Raw genomic sequence first — 25,018 nt, forward strand, 5'->3', positions numbered from 1 at the left:
CTAAATGAAGATGGGGGGGGGGGAATGTATATGATTGGATATTCATCATTAGAATTTTTGACCGAAGTACTGTGACGAACTAACGTGTCATACCCGGGATCTACATAAATGATAATTATGAATCAATCCAACACAACAAGAGTCAAGATCATAAACTAATTTAAATTACTTTTAATTATCAGAATTTAACAATTTAGATTTACAATTTTGAATTTAACAAAATGAAGTTTATCACCACATATCTTTGGATACGATCAGTCTATCACTAAATCCAGTCCATGGAAGGTATGGTCTCGGTCAAAGAACAAAGTCCATGGTTCCTTTCATCCAATTGTCCTTAAATTGAGAAGCAGCACTCTTGTGGACCAGGGCCGTCTTAAGAGCATCATGCGGCCATGGGCCAAGTGATTTTTCTGAGGTGAAATTTCAACCAAATCTCATTTTTGTGAGGCCCCTATGATCTTGGGACCCCCGGGCCCATGACTTAAGATGGCACTGTTGTGGACACAGGAACGGTATCGACAGGAGAGCTAATCCATAGCTCATTGGTACAGGCCTCCCAGGCGAACTGAGATTCAACTACATCAGAGTTACCATTGATGCGCTATAACGCGTGAAATACCCGGAATTTTGGAAAAGGACGCATAAAAATTTTGTTCTGCCGTCCCTCCCAGTTATAAGAAGAAAAAGTAGAGAAAAGCCTCCCCAACCTTTCCCTTCCTTTTAACGTCTATCACGATCGCGCAACCTTGAAAAAGTGGTTTTACTACTTTGTACACTACTGTGTTGACATTCATGAGGGTTGTTGACAAATAAGATGAGAGATATATATAGTCAAACCTTGTTAGTGCGTCACCCAGTTAACACGTTACTCCGCTTAACGGGTCACTTTTCGGAAGTCCCAATTGTCCTCAGACAGGAATTGGCACAGCTATGGCTTACTCCGTTTAACGAGTCACTCTGCTTACTAAGTCATATTTTTGCTCTCCCAATAGTGACTCATTAACGAGGTTTGACTGTAGTTGCTTCCCTGAATGAGGGGCCATGTGATTGTCAAATTTTGGAGTTTCATTCCCCTGCCGGTCTCTCTTCCGGTCACATACTGGAAATTATGGTGCTTTCACGGCTTTCTGCCAGCATTCAAACACAGTATCTATATGGCGTAAATTTGCCTTGTTCCTACAATATTGCAAATGCACATTTTTTTTCTAAAAATCGGAAAGGATTGGAATGCCCATTCAAATTGTAAAACTTTACAGAGATCGTGGAAAACAAACCAAATCTGTAAAAATTCTACCTTGAATATATACAGTTTTGTCATTTAGCTGCTATGTGGTAGTCACAATTTTGAGTTGGCTAACTCCTTTGGAAACAAACCGGCTGCCGCAGGGATGACACATACCTACAACACAAATATGTATACATTAAACTTCAAATGCACACATGATCAGTTTGGAGGATAGATGCGGGGCCCCACATGGGGGGGGGAAGGTGGATCTTGTGTTCCAGACTGGACTAGAGGGGGCACCAAATTCACCCTTTATAACTGCTTTTACATTACATGGGCGTGCCAAAATGTGTGCTTGCCCTGTTTGAGAAAGTATCTAGTTGCAGCATAGATAGATGGCACCACCTACTGAACACAAAACACGCAAAATGCTGGGCCCATATACATAAGCACACTGTTAAGTTTCTCCAACACAAATCTGACATAGCTCCCATATTCAGGTGTGAAAATATGTGGCAGTTAAATGGCGACAGATCAGAGTGGTGGACCATCAGGGAGGGAAAATAGAATCATTTTACCAGGAAAACCAAAGTATGAATTGGAAATCAGAAGATGAGTGTTTGAGAGAGAATATAATTTGCTTTAAATTTGACTAGAAGATATTGAAAGTGCTAAGATTTTTTTAACGAAATGTAAAATCAATCAGAAGGGAATTTATAGATTGATTTATTAGTAAATATATAAATGTCTGCCTCCAACTGTTAATTAAAGTGTATTCTGCTTATAATGTTTTCAAAAAACCATCATGAAAAACATTGTAAATAGGGAAACACTTTGAGTAATTCCCATTGAGATTTCCCATTTATTGTTAGGACCACGAAAATAAATTGTACCTAGTGAAAAAAGTTCTAAATGGGAGAAACATTGTGTGTGTAAGAGGGATCAACTGTATATTTGTTTTAGATTTATTACATGTGTGGAATTCCATATGTCAAATTCTCTGTGCTAATGAGCTTCTTTGCAAGCTTTTTGTACTAGTAGACAATGAAAGTAAATGAACCTTTTTGGATAGAACATGTTTTTAGAAATGAATTATACTTTATTCATATATACCTCCTCCTATTCAGAACATGGTCCACCCCTCAGTCTCAACGAAGAAATATAAGCAGGTGATCAAAGTCCTGGGGCATGCTGGAAGAAAATACATAGAGATACCAGTGAATTATGGGGGTCATAATTTTTTTCAAGATGAATTTTTTTTAGATGGACCCACTTTCACTCAAAAAGGATCCAGGTTTTTCGAATAACCTGGATCCCAGGACCCAGGTAAATTAGAGTACAGCGGCATCTCTGTACATGGTCATCAGAGAACAGATGCGATCAGGAAATGTAAGCCCTTTGATGACTTCATCATTGCATTATATAGCGGCAGATATAGAGAAGGCAGCCAATCAGCACAGATGAAGCTAGATTTACATATCTTTCAAATTCCTTTTCTTCACTTTGGAAGTGTGATGTAGTAACACGAACACAACGCAATTCAGGCAAAGCAATCAGGTGGGAGTCTCAGGAAGACGGCACAGCATCACGATCAATGACATCGGACGGATACAGGATAATTGCAATATTATGGTGTGAGAAAAATCATTAATTATTAAAATTATATCAATCAATAGGCACTTATTTTCAATGGGGTGATCCCTTTCCACCCACCGTGGGTCCATGGCGTTACAGAACGAATATTTATTCTCATTTGCTCCTCATTCTGAAACAAGCATTGTGGTTCTTATTTCCCCCTTTTAAATGAGAACTTTTGAAATTAAAACCAAAGAAATCAGTATAATTAAATATTCATTTTGATTTCCTGACATGCAATAGGGACTGAATTTCACCTTTTAACCTCTTCCTCAATATTACAGTGGGGGGGGGGGGGGGTTGACCAAAACGTATGCTTTCCCCGGTGGATATAATTGTGGCATCAAAGTCGAGGGTGCTATGAATTTATGAGCAACCATGGTATTTTGAAGCACCATGCCAAACATATTTAGATAGGGTTCATGAATAGAATTTTCGCACCAAACTGTAAGATGAGCACTCACAGGTCTAAGACTGGGATAACACTATAAATGATTAAAGATCTTTTACAAAACTAAAAAAAACAACCAATCAGCCTATCTTTTACATTTGTTCGAATGAAGTATGAGCGTCACGACTCTTAAAGGCATCACCAGCATTTGATATATCAAATAAAATATTTGAAATTAATTCTCAACTGCAGGGGTGGAAAATCTGTTACAATTTCCGACATTTGTTACATTCTGCTACAAAAATGCAGAAATTCTTCAATTCTGTGCCATCTTGCATCAAAAACAAAATTTTCCCTTTAGAAACTTTGAAGTTACTTTACAATAGAAGCTGACTTTTCGATGAAATCATGCCCCCCCCCCCCCCCAGTTTCAAAGGTAAAGCCAACTGATCTAATGTATTTGCATATATATAAATTGACATCATCATGCCCCCCAGCAATCATCGTGTCCCCCAGACTTTCAAGTCTATCTCCACCTATAGGCCACAAATGGAATTAGCTTGAGACCCCCTCCCCAGGATTCGGCGCCTAGGCTTCAGACAACATCAAACAAAGCAAATTGCTGTTCATCCACACAACAACAACTAAAAAAACTCTTCAATTGCTGTGTTCAGCTTTTTGTTTCTGAAAAAAACTCCTTTTATTTATGCGTTCCTTACGTTAATTATTTTTTAAATTGCGTCAATTTACACTAAAAATCTAAAAATTTGTGCATCCTTTAACAGAACGGAAAAGTGCACGAAAGAACGTATTATCACACTGGAAAAACAGCAATGACAAATCCGTTTTCATCATCGGGAGTTACGCTAAAGACATTGGTAAATCGAGAGTATCAATGATCATGGGAAAAGTCACAAAATAAAAGAGGTCACCAATTTTTTCAAATCAATTTTCGGATTTTTCGACAAATTGGTGCACTCGATTTTATCCTAGAAAACCATCGCCTCTTATCAGGCTGTTCTTGATACCCACAATTGCACATTGGTGGTGGCTGAAAAATGAGTTTTCCATTTAAGTACAAACATGTTGCGATTGGTTTTTGATTCTGAAAGTCTGCACCATTATGGAGTGGTTCAAATTTTGTTGAAAACCTGAATTTTGATTTTTTTGAGTAAAAAACTATTCTGCCAAGTAACGATTTTTTCCCCAACATCGCAAATAATCTATTGTTAAATCGCCAATCTCTCTGAATAATGTGTATTAAATCACCAATCCTGCTAATTAACGAGTGCTAAATCTCCAAACATTGCGGCTATTTCCCCAACCTTTTTTTCCTGAATGAAAAATTTGAATAGCCAAATTGTTAAAACCAAGATTTCAGCTGGAATCATGCCCACAAAATCGGGGAAAATAATATTAATCGTAAATATTCATCTATAGTCACATGCTCACTTCTGATTTGGAGCATAAGTAGCACTGCCTAATGTACCAAAGAACATAAGTTTGCAAAACCGGCTTATTTTTTGTCAAAGAGTCTTTGACAGAGTTACCACTTCTACTCCTGAAAGAAAGGTAGTGCCCTGATTCCACAATTACATGGCTATCTCAGTTGGGTCCTCACACTTAGTTGTTTGAGAACCAACCTCTGGCATTGTGAGAATAAAATGACTGTGGTGCTGGATAAATTTGAAAGAAAAATTATGTGTCACATTCTATAAGGCTTGGTCATCTCTATGGCCTAAAATTGTATGTATTTTTTGTATGAGGATGGTGGCTGCAAATGTCCAAATTTTATTGCTAGTTCTACTTTTTTACCTGTGACTTACTTGTTACCATTGATATGTAGTGATTTCTTTGTTGTTTCAGACCACAATGGGGCAATGGGCACCACTGATAGAAGTGATAACCAACAGGTATTTACAGTAAGATTCGAGCAAAGTTTATTTAGGTAGACAAACTGAGGTCAACAAAAATTCACAAAACTTTTCTTTGGTTATGTGGTAGAGACTCTGATAATGAAAATAATACAGTAACAAGCTAGAGCATCCCTCACAGCTAGTGACAATTTTTGTCACATCATTGTAATATTCTGCATACCAAGGCTGATTGTATTGGGATCTACAATTTATAGCCGATTCCAAAAGTGGCAACAGGCTATTGTTGTTTACAAACACGCTATCGGACAGCTCTTGCAAAATAATTAAATACTTATATAAATGTTGTATAGATGAAAATAAACCAGAAACTCAGCTTTTAAAGTTTCAGGAACAAAGATAGTCACTAAATATGTTATGGTAATATAATTTTAGATGAAATAATACACAAAAAATAAGTAAATGTCAGCAATAGGTTGAAACAAACCTTTTCGAACAAAGAAATAAATAAAGAAAAAGAAAATAAATTTGGCATTTCGTGTATTTGGGGATAAATCAACTAGATTATTTCGCTTCCTGAAAGAAAGGCCCGGAAAAGTCACAGTCCCGGAATGAGAAAAAGGTCATGAAAGTCCCAAAAAGTCACAAAATTTGAGTAAAGGTCACAGATTTTTTTTTTTAGATTTTTCCCCCAAAAATCTAGGCTTTGCAAAAAGCTGTGGCATTCAATATTTCTTCTCCCTCAGGTTTCATTCATTCTTTTTTTTTGCCCTGGAGGGATGGATGGGTGAGTAGCAATAGAAAAGAACAATGTTAATGTGTAGCCACCTTATATTGGAGTAGACATTATATGGGTGAGGCAAAAAAGCTATTTAGACTGGATGAACACAAAAGAACTTTTCTTTCTTTGCTTGTCTGCACCTTTCAACATCTATAATATTCCCCCTAAAGCAGTGTTCTCAGGATCATGTGATAATTCCTAGAGGAGGGGGACTGTAATAGATCACGGCAGTAGGGAGTCCTCTTGGGAACAATATTGGGTTTTCCACAGAAAAAGAACATGATCTTCCCCCACATCATAGAGCAGGGCTGTTTGATCTTTGGCGAATCCTCAAGCCAGTTTTCACTGGGTGGAGGCTCTGTAGTAAATTTATGGCATGAAAAATAATAATGGTGACTGTCCCGAGCCTTAGGGCTGCACAGCCCTGTCAGCCCCATCCTTGTGGGGGCCAGATGAAAGGGCACGAAGTTTTCCCCCATGAAGAAAGAAAAATTATTTTTAATCAAAAATTTATTTTTTGATCGTGTCGATCTTTACCGACTAGCTATAGCAAATGACAAAATCATACAGTATACGCATGCAACAGAATGAAAGCATTCAAGGGAAGACAGACATCAGACTTGAGTGTTGTGGCGAGCTGAAAATATTGATTTGTCTGCCTATTTATGCTTTGAAGTGGTTCTCTATATGATGAAAATATCTGTCTAACATTTTGGTAATCCGTCGGTGAACCGTGAATTACCCAAGGGAGGCAGCTGACAAAAGAGAACCATTGGAATATGGTGAAAAGGTTGCAATCTAGACCGTCAGACCAGACATGACCGAGGCTCTGTCCCTCCTCGGGATATAAACCTTTTGCCTGTGTTGGTTGGAACGTGCTGGGGAGGTTGCAATCTAGACCGACACCTAGGCATGACGATTGAGCAAATAACAAGTGTCTAATATTGGACTATGAAAAATCCATCCTTCAGAAGGGCCCTTGGTTGGACTAGAGCAGCGATTCTCAACTGCTGGTTCCTGGCATCAGCCAAACTGGACCATGAGTGGTTTATTGTTTCATTTTTACCCATTTATTTCTCATTACTCTTGTCTATGCCCAGACCTTCCAATCAAGAAAAAGAAATCAACCATGCTACAGGATTCCAAAGGTTGAGAACCACTGGTCTAGTGGCCCCACATTCTGCAGTGCCCCCCCCCCCTTAAGCTGAGATCTTTGGCGGGTTCAGGCCAAATTTCTCATGGGGCCCCTTATAGTGAATTTATAGTGTGAAAAACAAAAATTAGAATTATCTCATTTAGGGTCCCTGGGCTGAAACCCTATCACCCCTACTATGCTTCCCTCCGAATTGGGAATTCTGCCACACTATGTTTGTACCCTTACATGTAGGTTTTGGCTCTCGTATATAAGAAACGTTTCTTCTAATTTTTTTATTTTACCTGCGCCAATACATTTTGTCTGCACGCGGTAATACAATTAGTAAAGAAATGGGCTCAACATGGCTGTTGTGCACATGGCTTAATATCTATCAATAGCGTGTGCGGTAGTATTGCATTCACAGGACGCATTTTCAACGCAAGTAGGTGCTCCCACGGAGGTTGCTTTGGAAAGTTTTGTTATACCTGCGAAGAATATTTTGGTCAAAAATCGAATGAGAAAAGGTCACAGAAAAGTCACCAAATTTTGCTTTTGGTAGACACCCTGAGGATGAAAAATGCATTGCAAGCCTAAACCACCATGGACCTTTCGCTCGTTTATTTTATCTGAAGAGACACTGAAGGGCCATCTGGAGAAACAGGTGGTCCCTGCTGTGGGTGGAAGATGGTGTTCGTGTGGGTGGAAAACGTATTACTCATGTCAACACACTCCGTGATCGGTTGTAGGAATTCTGAAACCACCCCTATTCCATGAACATGGCAAGAAATAATTTAAAAAAACAAGGACCATAGAAACCAACACCTACACCCTCCAACTAGATACCAACAGAGCCTCTCACAATAGTATCATCGCTCTCGTGAAAGAGCAACACTTCCTGTTATCTATGAGTGAATATCTGAATTCATTGAAGCCTATTTTCGGAAGAAATAGATCGCCCCTTCCATATAGATGATCTAACAAACCTATGAAATAAATCGCCCTGGAACTGTCCTTTTTTTAATGGTCATTTCACTCAAGCTACAGTGCCTTTGAGATAGAGCAGTTATACCGACAGATAGGGGCTTCCACTTTAGGGAATGGGGTTGCCTCTATATATATTCTATGGGCACCCGGGTCACAATTTTTCACACCTCCCTTTATTAAAAAATATATATAATAGCCTCTGTGCAATATCATGGGAATTAACAGGGTAGGCTTAAGAGAAATTCTCACCTGTACATGACATTTTGGTGCCCCTCTGGCATATAAGCCGAATGAATAAAATTATCTGGGGGAAACTGACAGATTTGTACATGCCATGAGTAATGTGGTAAGAAATAGCATAGGCAGTGTAGTTGTTAAAGCTCTTATCCTGGGTTTTACATTCACCCACTTCATAAACTTACTCATATTTATTGTATACTACCTGAGTTGCATTTCAGCTAGATGAAATGAATCAGAAATTACAATGGTTTCTGCAAATTGTTCCATCCAATATAGTCATAGTTTTAAATTTGCAGAGAAAATTTTCATTCTAATTTTTGATTTGGAAAATCTCAAAGTATGTTGAATCAAACTAAGGTGGAAGAGTTTATCAACTTTGCCCAAGAATATTAAGAAGACATCAACGAATAAGGCAAATACACGTAAAACTCAAAATATCCTAATGCATTTTGACACCAATGGGTGTCGTCTTCAGAGGAAAAAATATTTAACCACTAATCACACTGACTGAGTTTCCCACTTGGGTTGAATACCAAATCTTAATGGTTGGTTGCTCAGCGGAAAAGTATGTCTGTTTACTTCAAACGTTCTGATCAGAATGAAGCTGTGAGCCTGTGTGTGATACTAAGAGCCTCCACACACGAAGCAATCCCTTGGCAAGCTAGTATCGACAGAGATGCCGCTGTACTCTAATTTACCTGGGACCCAGGTTATTCAAAAAATTTGGGTCCTTTTTGAGTGAAAGTGGATCCCTCTCAAAAAATATTTATCTTGAAAAAAATTATGCCCCCTCCCCTATAATTCACTGCTATCTTTATGAATTTTCTTCCAGCATGCCCCAGCTCTTTGATCACCTACTTATATTTCTTCGTTGAGACTGAGCGGTGGGCCATATTCTGGGTAGGAAGGGGAGGAAGTATCTCAGTGAATCAAATAAATAATTCATTTATAAAAACCTGTGCTATCCAAAGGTTCATTTACTTTCATTGTCTATTAGTAGGAAAAGCTTGCTAAGGCCATTAACACATAGAATTTAACATATAGAATGTAGCACATGTAATAAATCTAAACCAAATATACAGTTGATCCTGCTTATAATGTTTCTCCCATTTAGAACTTTTTCCACTTGGTACAAGTTATTTTCTTGGTCCTAACAATAAGTCATTCTCATCAAGATTTCCCATTTAAAGTGTTTTCCTATTTACATTTTTTATTATGGTTTTTGAAAAACGTTATAAGCAGAATCCAATTTAGTTAACAGTTGGAGACACACATTTATATATTTACTAATAAATCAATCTATAAATTCCCTTCTGATTGATTTTACATTTTGTTAAAAATTTTTTAGCACTTTCAATATCTTCTAGTCAAATTTAAAGTAAATTATATTCTCTCTCAGACACTTACCTTCTGATTTCCCATTCATACTTTGTTTATTTTTCCTTTTAAAATGATTTTATTTTCCCTCCCTGATAGTTCACCATTCTGATCTGTCACTATTTAACTGCCACATATTTTTACACCTGAATATGGGAGCTATGTCAGATTTGTATTGGAGAAACTTAACAGTGTGCTTATGTGTGTGTGCCCAGCATTTGGCATGTTTTGTGTTTAGTAGGTGGTGTAGGAAAGTATCTAGTGCCGCAACTAGATACTTTCTCAAATGGGGCAAGCACACATTTTGGCACACCCATGTAATGTAGAAGAAGCAGTTATAAAGGGTGAATTTGGTGCCCCCCTTTAGTCCAGAGTCCGGGACACAATATCTGCCTGTCCCTCCCCCCAGTTGCAGCCCTGCATCTATCCTCCAAACTGATAATGTGTGCATTTGAAGTTTAATGTGTACATATTTGTGTTGTAGGTATGTGTCATCGCCGTGGCAACTGGAAGTTTGTTTTCAAGGGAATAGCCAACTCAAAATTTCAAACCCTTCAGAAATCACATTTATAGCCGTATACCATTGTGCAATCGTGGGTTCCAAACCCGGATTTTCACCAAAAGGAAAATTTTGGGTGGGGGGGGGGTTCTTCTCCCCCCCACCCCCCAAGATCAAAATGAAATGTTTGAGTGTTAATGGCCCACACTTTCTGTGAAGAATTAGATTCTTGTGCCCCTCCAAAAGCTGATTCTGCGTACACATCCGGGATTTTCACAGTGTGAAATGGTGACTACCACATAGCAGCTAAATGACAAAACTATGTATTCAAGGTAGAGTTTTTACAGATTCGGTTTTTTTTCCACGATCTCGGAAAAGTTTTACAATTTCAACAGGCGTTCCAATCCTTTCAGATTTTTAAAAAAAATGCGCATTCGCAATATTATAGGAACAAGGCAAATTTACACTGTATAGATGCGGTCTTTGAATGCCGACAGATAGCCGCGAAAGTACCATAATTTCCGGTATGTGACTGGAAGGGACAGAATACGCAGGGGAATTAAAACTTTAAAATTTGACAAATACACAGCCCCTCATTTAGGGAAGCGACTAGATATCCCTCATTTTATTCTTCAACAACCCACGAGTATATTAGTACAGTACAGTGTACAAAGTAGTAAAACCACTTTTTCAAAATCGCACGATCGGGATACATGATAAAAAGAAAAAAAAGGGCTTATTAGAACTAGGAAAGAATGTGTCCCAGATGACGCGTGAACAAAATTTTCATGCTTCCTTTTCTGAAATTCTGGGTATTTCAGCATCTCTGACCGTGATTCTTCTTTCCCTCTCCTTCACTTCTCAAGTAAATTAGTTGGGTGGACCGGCAACGACATGATTGCTTGGCGATTTCTTGGCATTGTGATTGCTGAGCGAGCGAGTGGTGTTTCGAGCAATATGAAAAGAAGTGTGATCTTAATCGAATTACCCAAATCGTCAGGAAAAAATGGGACCCTTCAATCTGAAATTTAAAAATTTAACTTTTTACTTTAATGATTTAATAAATGAATCGGAGGAAAGACCTAACAATTTCCTCGTTAAATTTTCCAAAAATATTTTTAGAAATCCTAGCCCTTTTATTATATTAATATGTTTAAAAATAAATGCAGTAGAACCTCAATAAGTGACTACCCTGATAACTCAACATTTGTGATGACATTCTTATAGTTGGCATAATACACTGAAGAGCCAAAAAAACTGGTACACCTGCCTAATATCGTGTAGGGCCCCCGCGAGCCCGCAGAAGTGCCGCAACACGACGTGGCATGGACTCGGCTAATGTCTGAAGTAGTGCTGGAGATAATTGACGTCATGAATCCTGCAGGACTGGTCCGTAGGAGTAAGAGGGGGTGGAGATCTCTTCTGAACAGCACGTTGCAAGGCATCCCAGATATGTTCAATAATGTTCATGTCTGGAGATTTTGGTGGCCAGTGGAAGTGTCTAAAGTCAGAAAAGTGTTCCTGGAGCCACTTTGTAGCAATTCTGGATGTGTGGGGTGTCGCATTGCCCTGCTGAAATTGTCCAAGTCCGTCGGAATGCACAATGGACATGAATGGGTGCAGGTGATCAGACAGGATGCTTACGTACCTGTCACCTGTCAGAGTCGTATCTAGACATATCAGGAGTCCCATATCACGCCAACTGCACACGCCCCATACCATCACAGAGCCTCCACCAGCTTGAACAGTCCCCTGTTGACATGTAGGATCCATGGATTCATGAGGTTGTCTCCATACCCGTACACGTCCATCAGCTCGAAGCAATTGGAACCGAGACTCGTCAGACCAGGCAATGTGTTTCCAGTCCTCAACAGTCCAATGTCGATGTTGTCGGGCCCATGCGAGGCGTAAAGCTTTGTGTCGTGCAGTCATCAAGGGTACACGAGTGGGCCTTCAGCTCCAAAAACACATATCGATGATGTTTCGTTGAATGGTTTGCACGCTGACACTTGTTGATGGCCCAGCATTGAAATCTGCAGCAATTTGCGGAAGGGTTGCACGTCTGTCACGTTTAATGATTCTCGTCAGTCCCGTTCTTGCATGATCTTTTTCCGGCCGCAGTGATGTCGTAGATTTAATTTTTTACCGGATTCCCGATATTCACGGTACACTCGTGAAATGGTTGTACGTGAAAATCCAAATTTCATCGCTACCTCGGAGATGCTATGTCCCATCTCTTGTGCGCCGACTATAACACCACATTCAAACTCACTTAAATCTCAATAACCTGCCATTGTAGCAGCAGTAACCGATCTAACAACTATGCCAGACACTTGTTGTGTTATATAGGCGTTGCCGACCGCAGCGCCGTACTCTGTTTGGTTCCATATCTCTTTATTTGCATACGCATGCCTGCACCAGTTTTTTCGGCTCTTCAGTTTAATAAACACAAGATGTCTAAACCCTGTTTTAGTCAACTAAAATTTGTGCTGTTATCACCATTAATTTTTCAAGATACCTGTGCATTGGCCAAGTCTATAATATCACGTTTCAAAACATTGCCCGCTCATATTTCAACATTTCTTCATTTCATTGTTTTTACACGCTGGGAGCGAGCACCCATGGTATTATGTGGCGAGGGTCCGACCACCCTCAGAATTTATTCAATAATTAAAATTTGCTATGTAAAGTTATATTTATCGAGCACCCACAGGTTTGAAACACTTCTGAAGATGTGAAAAAATAATTTTATGTAGCGCACCCATACGGAATAACAACAAAGAAAAATACCGTATTATGCTGGGATTACACTATAAAAGTTTCATTATAGTTCATCTATAAAACTTAACCTAATAATTTAACCAATATGGTTATTGGTTACATTTGAGAAAATGCTACAGATAGCCTTATTGGTTGAATTATACAAGTTATATAATTGAAATTTTATGAAACTTTTCTAGTGTAATCCTGTTTTGTAAAAAGTCTTTGATAAAATTAGAAAAATTGAACCAATAAGATCACCGGTTGCATTTGCTCGAATGTAACCGATGCACTTATTGGTTGAATTTTCAAGTTTTATAAAAGATCTTTTATCAAACTTTTATAGTGTAATCTTGGCCTTAGGCAGAGAATGGATGGAAGTGGTGGCGGGAAAATAGGAAGAGCATGGGCACAAAGGTGAAAATTGGCAAGTTCGCTGCCGAAAAAATTGGCCCATTGGCAGATGCCAATCACATAAATCGTATAATCACCCACATCGTTGGAATTTTTGCTGCGATCGTTCTTGCCTCTCCGCTAGACTCGCTCGCCAAGAAATCGCTCTGTGTGCTTGGTCTCTAATGCAACGTCCTGATTGGACGTTTGTAAAATGGTGCTACCCGATTGGTCTATTAGAATTTTGCTCGAAATGAATTTAAGTGATCAGTGGTGTAGATTTATTATTGTTTACTAGTATATTTTTGAAGGCCCAAATATATGTGCCTTCATGGAAATCTAAACCTACTGTAGACTTGAATTTGGGAAAAACTCTTGCTTCCTGAAATGTAAATCTATGGCTCTCTTGCCAACAATGAGCGGCGATGGTAGATTTCTCACATTCCTTATTCTTAATACTATGAGCGCGTTCATTTATTCTTGCTTTTATGGGTCTCCTTGTATGTTCTATATAACCAAGAGGGCAATCACCACATGGTATGTAATAGATTCCCATTGTTTATTCTGTGGTATAGTATCTTTCGGTGCATGAAACCTAAGTTTTTGGTGGGTACATCTATGGTTGTTAGATTAAACTTTTTAAATAATCAGTTTGATCTTCAGTGAGAGTATTGGTTCATAGGGTATGACTACGCTTTCTTTGAGTGGTCTGCCTGTAATGTTGTCTAAAGTGGTTCCTCGTGCCGGTTTCAAGAATTTTCTAGTTATTTCGTCAATGATCTTGGTGTTGAACCCCCCGTCTTTTGCAATTACTCTGATGGTTTCAAGTTGAATTTGAGAAACCATGCTCTGACCATGCTAAACGAAGCAATATTTTCCCGAAACCTTAAAATACAGGTCATGATAAAAGTACAATTGGTATGTACTCAAGTTTACTGTATTTTTGCTCTTTGGGTCTGCTTAACCACGTTGGTTGAAGTTTTGATTTGCCATTATAAGTTGGTAAACACTTTAAAAAAGTTTTGTCGCTGAAAAACCACTGTACTCACATTCGTAGAACAAATTAAATACTTCACATTAAAGCACTGAACTTTTTTTATTTTATATTAATTATTGGGAACCTTGATTTTTTTTCAGATGCTTTTGCATTTATGACACGTAAGCATTAATCTTTTAGTAAAATCGCAAAGAAATTTTTTTTATATACATATCATTTTTTTTTTCCTCTGAGTAACTTCTATTCTTTTGATTTGAACTTTTCTCACTTTCCATAACAAATACTCATGCATGTGCATTTACATCAAGTACGTGTGATGACATACATACTATGCACTTTTGCATATCTTTTCTCTTTTTTAATGCCTACACAGTCTCAAGGAAAATTGTATGATTTGGAAAAGGTGAGTAATATGAAAATATTGTTCAACATTCATGTTTTGTTAATTAATCTGAGAAGGTGATTGTGAAAACTTTTCCATGTAATTTAATTTTTTCATGTTCCATAGCTTTTCCCTTTCTCTCAAAATATTTTTTAGATATTCTACTTTCATTATTAATGAAATAAGAAAATTTTGATAATATTCTGTGCATTTTTAAGGCACAAATTTAACATTAAGATTTATAAATGTGTAACTGCAAGCAATTTTTTGATTTGAGTTTTAATAAGTTTCATCTCAAAGGTGTTCATGACACAGTGGAAACTATGGAACCTCTTTTTAACACTTCTTTTGTGGAGAAATTTCTGCAGTGTTTTATCCTTTTTTTCTATAGGTGCAACTAGAGATGTGAGCTGAGAATGAGAATATTTTGAGAATATTCTTCTGGATGTAAAAATTGGAGAATTGAGAATATTCATTTTTCTTATAAGTAGTTAAAAATTTGTACTAATTTTGTTTATATTATGAAATATAACTCGGTTTTCATTGCCGGAAACATTTAAAACAAAATAATTTTTTGGCATAATCACCTGATAATGACAACTTTTAATATGAGTCATAGTGAGAGGTTTCAAAAAATTTTTTTTATCAAGATTTTGAAAACCTTTGAAGATTAAAAAATTTCTTTTTAAAATTAAGTATATATTTTCAGAAATAAGTTCAGAGCAAAAATTTAAACCAAAGTTAATTGACAAAGAAAGTTATTCAAAAAACCACCTTAGAAGATATATAACTGTTCTTTGCTTTAGTGTACCAGGGTTCGTACAGTCCTTGAAAAAAAAAATTTATTTTCAAGTCTTTGAAGAAAATAATAACCATTTTCAAGTGCTTATAATTGCTTGAATTTCTTTTTTTTTGTGAATTTCTTCCATCAATTTTTGTTTTCCCCCTCCACTAAATTCCTCCTAAACCATGTTCCACTGGGGTGAAAATGAATGTCAAAAAAATGTTAGGAGACAATATTCAAAACAGGACATATCACTAATACCTGTGGTATTTCTGTGCTTTAAAAGATGTTGCTTAAAATCTGGCTGCAGAACACTATGCTTAAGATATTGTTTCAAAATATTTTAAGCTATTTATGAATGGCTATTGCATAAATGCAGGCATATTTCCTCCATAAAAATACGACAAAATCCCCCATTGTCACCAAAAATGCCAAAGGTAAGAAAAGCTGCCAGTTATTTGCTAAAATTCCCAAAAATCACCAAAGGCAGAAAATAAAGCACCATTGCGTTGAAGCAGTATAGATTTAAATGAATTATGAGAAAAAAATAATTTAACATGACAAATATATGTGAAATGAAAATACAAATTTAAAGTCATACTTCTATGATATAATTCATAGAGTTGGAAAAACAGTTTGAGTACTTAATTTCAGTAAAGAATAAAACTTCTAATGGCTTTGTTGAAAATTCGTGGAAAAAGATGCATTTTCACACGAAAAAGCCCGGATGGCCAAAATTTACATGAAAATACAGGAATGTCCTGGAAAATACGGGTCATATGGTCACCCTTACATGTGCTTTCTGATATTTTTATCAAAATTACATTTCAGCAGTGTTTCATACATAAAATGATATCTGCTGTGTGTGTGAATATCATTTTAATAAAACTACTGTGTTTGTTTTTTTTTTAAGCAAGACGTTGAGAACTTAATATTGTCTATAAACTGAAATTAAACAGGCTATCCCAAATTGTTTGCACAGCGGATATCTCTGCAATCCCTGACTTTAGAAACATACATTCAATTGCAAAAAGTTTTCAAGCAATGTGTGGTTACACAAAATGTCTTAGATTTCCCAAGGGTTGGGATTTTATACATAAAATATTGCAAAATTATTTTTTTATGTAGGCACTGTGTGTAAAACATCAAACTAGTGAAATGTAAATGCAGCTCTAAGAAGTCATTTAAAAAATATTTCATATTTTTAAATGCAATATCAACTGAGATGTTTGATTTTGAAGTTTTCAGCATTTATTTTGCTAATGATTGAGAGTATTTATTTAGACAAAAACGTACAAGACAGAAAGGCAAAAAGAAAACCACAAAACAAACACCATTTGACCCAAAATAATCCTTCCATAAACAGGTAAACAGGTAACACAAATGCGACAATTTTCTTGGCAACCTTGAAAGTGTACAAAAACAATAATAATAGTAAATACACAATAAACAATAATACCCAATATCCAAATTGGCTTTTTTTTTGAAGAATATTACTTAAATATTTAAATGTTACCCTCTCTCTCTTAAATTACAGGAATACTTAATTATCAAATAAAATGAACTGTTTAATATCCGTTATTTCAAATACACAATTTATTAGTTTTTATACATATTAAGTGAAAGCTGTTATCTATTGATATCATTAAACTCATTGCATAATCTTGGAGCAAGAAAGCATAAAGACTTTTTGTAAATTGTTTTTCTTGGCAATGGTATATCATATAGATTCTCTGTTCATATAACTATTTCTTTGTGTAATTGCTCTGTTGGGATACCATTCAGGATTTTTATGCATGAACAGCAGGAGTTTGTATAAATAAAGTTGATGTACATTAAAAGGAATTAGTGATACATTGCCTTGCGAGAAAATATTGTTAAATCTCATCGAAAAAAATCATAAATGACTTACGGAAAGAATAAAATTTTTAGAGAGATATAGATGGCTTTTTTCTCAGCCAGAGATATCAAGGAAACAGTTATTTTCCGGATATTATGCTGAGGTGAGTTCGGAAAGAAAAGTCATCACGTCTCCGCCGGGACTCGAACCCGGGCCCTCTTGCATACCGGGCAAGCATGCTACCATCTACACCACTGGAGACACATGAATTTGCCTTCCTAATTTCACGCACTGTGTCGTGAGGCGCAAGAGGGCCCGGGTTCGAGTCCCGGCGGAGACGTGATGACTTTTCTTTCCGAACTCACCTCAGCATAATATCCGGAAAATAACTGTTTCCTTGATATCTCTGGCTGAGAAAAAAGCCATCTATATCTCTCTAAACCGTCCCACCCGGGGGCCATTTCCTGAAGTTAAGAGAGGCTACTAATGCCTCTACTTCAGCGCCTCACGACACAGTGCGTGAAATTAGGAAGGCAAATTCATGTGTCTCCAGTGGTGTAGATGGTAGCATGCTTGCCCGGTATGCAAGAGGGCCCGGGTTCGAGTCCCGGCGGAGACGTGATGACTTTTCTTTCCGAACTCACCTCAGCATAATATCCGGAAAATAACTGTTTCCTTGAATAAAATTTTTGTTTGTTCCTTCCCAGACAGTTAATCCATATAATACATGTGGAAATACCCATAAATAAAACACTTCTCTCAAACTTGTTGTACGAAATAATAGATTTTAGTTTAAACATCAAACTTGTAATTGCTCTTAGTTTATTGACAATTAAAGTAATGTGATCTTTCCATTTCAAGTTAGATGAAATAACCAATCTGAGATATCTATAATTCATTACTCTTTCTATATAAGCACAATTACAAATATTAGGATGAAAATCATCACTTTCATGAAATTTAATTTCATTTGTTTGTGTATTTAGATTTATTAAATTAAAATGCATCCATTTGGTTTTACTTGTGTTAAGCTTTAGTCGAAGGTTTTCAATTCTTGTATTTATGGTGTAAATGTCTTTTTCTAAATTTTCCAGAAATATTAACATTATGTATTTCATTTATATAAATTAAGAAAAGTATTGGTCCCAAAACCGATCCCTGAGGTTCACCTGTTTTTATTATTTTAAAATCACTTACACTGTTATTAATTCTTATAGACTGTTTCCTATCTGTAATAAAAGATTTAAACCAGTCAAGGGGAAGGCCTCTTATTCCAATATTTTTTAGTTTTTTCTAATAAAATATCCTAATTGACTGTATCAAATGCCTTGCTAATATCAATAAACACAGCTACTACCTTTTTCTGATTATTTATATGATTTGATACGTAATCCATAAATTTAGTCGTAGCAATTTCAGTGTTCATTTTTTCTTCTAAAACCAAACTGACAATGAAAATAATTAATAGAATTTACATAAAAATTAAGTTGCTGTTTAATTCATTTCTCTATTAATTTAAACAAAATAGGTAATATTGAGATAGGTCTGCAGTTCATATCCTCTTTTTTACCTCTTTTGTGTATGGGTGTGACAATAGATTTTTTCAGTTCAGTGAAAAAAATTCTGGTACTTAATAATTTGTTAATCAGATGAGTTGTAACTGATGGGTGGTGACAATAGATAATCTTTATCATTCTGGTTATTAAACAATCACTTCTTGCAGGTTTTCTATTATTTAGTGTTTTAATTAAATTGTCAAGCTGTGATGAATCAATTTCCCGAAAAGCAAATGAATTAATATTAGAATTTTAGTGTGTGTAAAATTGCCATCTTGATTGTTTCCACCCGATGTATGAAATTGGTATTAAAAGCGTTGGCAAGTCGGTGTGGATCATCATAATTTGGTAAAGTGATATTTTTCTTATTATTTACAAATATATTTATGAATTTCCATTGTTCTCTTTTATTTAATCCAAAGTTAGTGAATTTCTTTTTAAAATAGTCATCTTTACATTTCTTAATTTTTTTACATTAGCCTTTTATTGTTTATACTCAATTTTATAGTCGAGCCTGAATATTTTTTTGCTGTGTTTTATATACAACTTTTCTTTAATATTTATCAATGAAGTCGTTTGTAATCCAATCATTGTGTCTTGTCATTTTTGGATTTAATATATTTTTTATAAATGAATTAGAATTTAAATTGATGTTCAAAAAATTTTCAGTCATTATCAGTATGAACTTCATCAAAGACACGTGAAAGTTTACATTTCTAATGAAATTATCAAATAATTCATAGCAAATCCACAATTTTTCCATATATAATAAATTTTATCATTATTATTTGGTAAATGTTTTTTATGAAACCAATTAATAGATAGTGATCAGTAATTCCTGCATCATTAACTCCCATTTTGCATTGAAATGCATTCTTTAAATCAGCGATAAAATATATGGTCAACATCAGATGAATTTGTAATTCCAATTCTCGTGATACATTTTTCAAATGAGGGAAAACCATTTAAATAAAATAGATTCAAATAATCATTAATACCAGTATCATCAATATTGTAAAGATTTATATTCATATCATCCATAATCACCATATCTGAGTTTTGATATTTATTCAAATATGTTTGGAGTTCTCCCTATTGAATTGATCAGTAGTGAAGTTATAAGATCTATAGATGAATGAAAAATAATATTAAATTCACAAAATTTTAACATCAATACTTCAGCTGTTAGAAACTGATTTGACATCAACTTTTATACCTTCTTTGATAAATATGTAAACACCTCCAGATTGGTTATAATCACGACATGTATAAAAGCCATAATATTCTGGTATCATGTATATATTTACTTCATTCTCCTTAATCCAAATCTCAGTAAAACATACAATATCAACATTTTCATTAATGTATTTTAAGTAAGCTAAAAAATTATCGAAATATTTTCACGTACTTATTATATTACAATGACAGATTGAAAGCCGTATTAACAGTGTTTAGTAATCCACAAACAGGTGAATCCAAGACAGCCACTTCATCAACACCATGGTCTATATTAATATAATCCTCAGTCAACAAATCAACCATTGTTCATGCAGTTTTTCCAGTTCACTAATGTCTCTCATTCTTAGTACAGTGGATGTATCAGACTGTCTCATGAAGACCTTTCCACCTCTGGTCCAGGCAAACCGATAGTTGTTTTCTTGCTTGAATTTCTTTTAGCAGCAAAGAATAATTGCTTGAGATACTTGGTCAAATGTTCATTTATGAAGAGACTCTGTGGTATGAAATTCTTGTTGAGAGTGACTTCATCCTTTCATAAGTCGCCATCTGTTGGTAGTGTCAGCAGTTCTGAGCTTGCCCTGAGTCAGGTCCGGCCATCCGTGTACGGTCCCTTTCAGTGCACACGAGCTCCAAGGAAAGATTGAGAGATTCATTGCCTTTGTAGTCTAGGGCTTTCACCCGGAAAGTGATAGGATGTGAAAATTCATCTTCACAACCAGTTGTTAAAAGCTTCGTATGGTAGCAGAGAGTGACATCATCCTTTCATACTCTCACCCTTCTTTTACCATGTATGTGTAATATACACAGGGTTCATATGGTTCTTACTAACTCCTTAAAAAGTCCTAACTTTTTATTTCTCTTCCGGAAGGGCCCTTATAACTCCTTACATTTTACAATGACATTTTATTATATAAAAATAAGAGTAATCTTCCCCCAAATATAAAAAAAAGGAGTAAAGAGAAAAAAAAAATCCGCCTTTGTAATAAGAAACTTGAAAGGAGAGGGTGATTAACAATTCAATCATTGGGAGGGGATTAGATGCATATAATTCTTTTTTGTTTAACATTGTAAAATTTGCAACAGTGAAAGCGCAAGATAAATCCAGTCTTGGGCCCCATTAAAATTCTGCAAATATGGTCCCGGGGCCCTGGAATGTAATTATTGGCAAAATGAATGCAATGTGAAATTTTCTTTGCCCTCACAGGGGAGGGAGAGTCTGATATGGCTCCAGGCCCACCATGTAGATGTTGACTAGTTTAACTTCGAAGGAGGGGGAAGAATCTCATGGTTTTTTGTTTAACATTGTAAAATTTGCCATAGCAGAAGCACAAGATTTATCCAGTTTGGGGCCCTGGAATTTATTTTTTAATAAAATGTATACAAGTTAGAAATTTTTGTGGCCCTCACACAGGGGAAGTCCAATATGGCTCCAGGTCGGGAGCCCCATGGGAAAGTTGACAGGTTACATTTTGGCCCCCACTCAAATGAATCTTTCTTTTTTTTTTTAACAATGTAAAATTGGCAACAGGGAAACCTGGGATAAGTCTATGTACAGTGCCCACCAAAAATTTGTGTATTGGCTCCTTGGTTGGAGGCCCCTTGGATTTTATTCATGATTTCAGACGAGATGTGGGGTTGGGAGTTGGAGAAAAGTTTCTGGGTTTTGTTAAGATGGATGAATGTACACATATTAGGATGGAGGTATATTTTAAAAGCAATTGGAGGGTGTCCCCATGCCATCTCATCTGTTATCTTACACTTGTCATATTATATACACAGGATACAAAAAAACAAACAAAATGAGAATTTTACAGTGAAATATAAAATATCCATCGGAGCGAGTCAACACCTTATTGGTGAGCAAATGGGTTTGATAACTTGCGGACTAGAAGCCATCAGTTTTATTGAGTTGAGTTCACTCGCTCCGGTGGATTTGGTGAAAATATACAAAATAGAAATATTGTGTGGGGTAATATATATATAATTAGGGATCTCTCTCACCCGTGCCATCTCGCTTAGCACATTATTAGGTGAGCAACGTGAATACGACAATATGAGTACACACGGGTGTGGTGGACATAAAATGCATGAAGAACTTGAATAGAGAAAGAGAAATACACATATATATATAACTGCCAGGTTGAGTCGTCTCGCTCTGAACCTATTTTGGTGAGCAATGTGGGATTAGTTTAAATGGGGGAATTGTCTGGAGAGAGCCTTAGCTAAGGATTAGCTTTGGTCTTGTTGTTTTGGTTGACTCGCTCTGGCTGGTTATATTCATTAAAGAAAGAAAAATATATATATAAAATAAAAACTACAGGTAATGGTGGTTATGAAACCATTTCGGGTCTTCCCACTTAGCACCACCGCTGAAAGAGCTGAATGGGGACACTTGTGGTTATCACATTTACATCATTGTTACGGGAATGTTGTAAAAGTTATTGTTCGGGTCCTGTCAGTGCATGCTATATCTTGTACATGTAATGGTCATGTATTAGTAGTAGCAGTCATGTGGATATGATGTGTTTTTTTAATCTATTTTAGTTTTTTCCTTTATTTTTGCAAATTTAATTATTTGCAAAATTATTTTATAAATTTGGAGAGATTTTTTGTTTTTCGTTGGCATGTATATATTTGACAAAGCTTGTAATCCTTACTGCTGTGTGTTTTTGATTATTTGAGTGAACCATTGTTTTCTATTGTTTTCGGAATATTTGTACGTGTGTAGATGCTTTGTAAATTTGCACTCTGCGGCATAGTGAACTGGAGTACCCACCATACCGCACGCACATTTGTCTGTTCTGTGGCATTTCCATTTGTGTAGATATATAGGGAATGGGCCGTGTCATGTTATGAAGATAGTAACCTCCCTATTCCAGTTTAGTGTGTTGTATGTGACTCGAAGGACAATTTCGTGCACTTTCCTAGCTGTTGTTCTTTGGTCCCAAATTTGCTGACATTTCTGGAGGGTTGCTTGTTTAAGTTGTCGCTTCAGGAGCGTTAATGGGAAAGGGTTATCAAGTTTATTGTCACAGTTGATGGCAGCCTTAGCTAGAGAGTCTGCTCTCTCATTTGAAGGTTACCAACATGGGCCTTGGTCCAACCTATGAAAATTTTTGGGTTATCTAATAAACGCCGCCTCAATACATGTACTATTGTGTTTCTATTTGTTGGATCTAGAAGTGCTTGAAGGGAAGAGCAGCTATCAGTTATTAAAGCTCGTTCTTTTGTTTCTGTTGCGTATTGTGTAGCTGCTTCTATCTCTAACAATTCTGCATGAAAGTTACTATTGTTTTTATCTAGCGCTGCTTGCCGTGCCTGTCAATCGATATTTGACTGGGGATAGTTGAGGAGGAGGGATGATGGTGCCAGCCATGCTCCCGTGCTTCAAAGTTATTGGGGTCAAAGTCTAGAAGTTCTGGTTGAATGTTTTTCCTAAACCTAACTGCATTTTTTTATGTAGAATGCTTCCATTTGGAGCTTTAGGTGTAATGAGCAGTTGCCTGTGATCACCTGGAGTCTGAGTGTGGCTGTTGCATCGTAGGCCTCGATTATTGCTAAAATAAATTTCCTCTGTGCACTATCTAGGGCCTGTGTGTTGTTTTTTTGGTTGGATGCTTATACCAAGCTGAGTCACCATGGGCTAAGAATCTCTCAACCACTGTCTTGTAGATGGTGGTCCTAATGCTTTGTGAGATGCCCCAGGATTTGCCTGCTATTTTAGTTTAAAAGGGAAGCTAGTCGCTTTCAATTTTTGTTCATTGATGTGTTTCCCCCAGCCGAGGTCTTTTATGCCTAAATATTGGAGATTGTTTACACATTTAATATTTTTACCATTAATTTTAATCGTGTGGGGATATTTATTTTTTCTGAAACAGATAAATTGTGTTTTTTCTGTTGAGATTTTGGGGTTATGTTCATTAAGCAAATTTGAAAAATCGTTAAAGATTTTAGTTGTTTTTGTCACTAGCTGTGATACATTAACTGACCCTATCACAAAGGCAGTCATCAGCGAAGGCCTGGATATGGGCATCTTCCGGGAGGGGGATTTTTAGGGCTTGATTGGGGCCACAAGACTCAACTAAGCCAGCCCGTTACACGAACCCTGTGGACAGCCAATATCCTTTTTTCTGACTGCCAGGCCTTCCAGAGTTGTGATTAAGATTTGCTAGCAGGTCTGAAAACATTGATTTAATGTTGTTAGGGAGAGGAGCTTTGTACAGTTCTTGGTTGATTGAAGAATAGGTCAGGTTGTTAAAAGCTTCTTTAATATCGATACTTATAAAAGCAACCAACATCCAGTTCTTTGCTCTTGAATTCATTAATTTTGGAGTGTATTAGGTTGAAAGCATCATTTATAAGCAGCGGTTCTCAACCTTTTTTGACTAGTGGAGCCCTGTTTGGCTCGAGAAACCGTTTTTTGTACATAATTTTTATGGCAGAACCTTGTAGGCCTCTCTTATTTATTTATCTATCAAATTTACAGATTAGTTTTATTTTCTTCGAACCGCCGCAGAGCCCCTGGAAGGTGCACACAGAGTCCTTAGGGCACCGGTTTGTCATGACTTGAAGAGAACACTGGATGATTTTTTTAAAAATACATTTTGTGGCTTCGTAACAAAAAAAGCATATGAAAGGATTTGAAAGAAAAATGAAGTAGTGTTAGTTATTTTGCAGCCCATGAGCATATTTTCTTGAACAGTTTACAGAGATTTAATTCTCATTTAATTAGCATCTGTTATCTTTCTCACGCAGGAATGGCTGTGGCTGAAGCAATGAACTCTGCGTCTTTTTGCGATAAAAACAAACTTCATTCCAAACTCAGTACATCTAAAACCTCACTTCAGACTTCTTTGAATCACTTCAATACAGTAGAGTCTCGATAATCCGAGATGGATGGGATCGATTCCACCTCAGATTATC

The 25,018-nt window shown here is 36.4% G+C and overlaps 1 protein-coding gene and 2 non-coding genes across 7 annotated transcripts in view; 2 read left to right on the top strand and 1 right to left on the bottom strand.

Moving 5' to 3' along the window:
- The window catches only part of LOC149080571 (rho family-interacting cell polarization regulator 2-like), a 185,943-nt gene that overhangs the window by 30,324 nt on the left and 130,601 nt on the right, over positions 1-25,018 (top strand). For 2 of the 5 annotated variants that reach the window (XM_089239707.1, XM_089239706.1), the window contains exon 5: positions 14,668-14,697. The exons of the other annotated variants lie outside the window; for them this stretch is intronic. In XM_089239707.1, the coding sequence (XP_089095833.1) occupies positions 14,668-14,697 (30 nt within the window). The remainder of the gene's footprint in view (positions 1-14,667; positions 14,698-25,018) is intronic. 5 annotated transcript variants of the gene reach the window in all.
- Positions 17,489-17,562, bottom strand: TRNAT-GGU (transfer RNA threonine (anticodon GGU)). Its single transcript has one exon. It is a non-coding gene; the product is annotated as a tRNA-Thr (tRNA).
- TRNAT-GGU (transfer RNA threonine (anticodon GGU)) lies at positions 17,846-17,919 on the top strand. Its single transcript has one exon. It is a non-coding gene; the product is annotated as a tRNA-Thr (tRNA).

This window comes from Pholcus phalangioides, unplaced genomic scaffold, assembly GCF_987345545.1.
Source record: "Pholcus phalangioides strain wild (caught in Gottingen) unplaced genomic scaffold, Ppha-v1.0 ptg000011l_1, whole genome shotgun sequence".
Classification (NCBI taxonomy): domain Eukaryota; kingdom Metazoa; phylum Arthropoda; class Arachnida; order Araneae; family Pholcidae; genus Pholcus; species Pholcus phalangioides.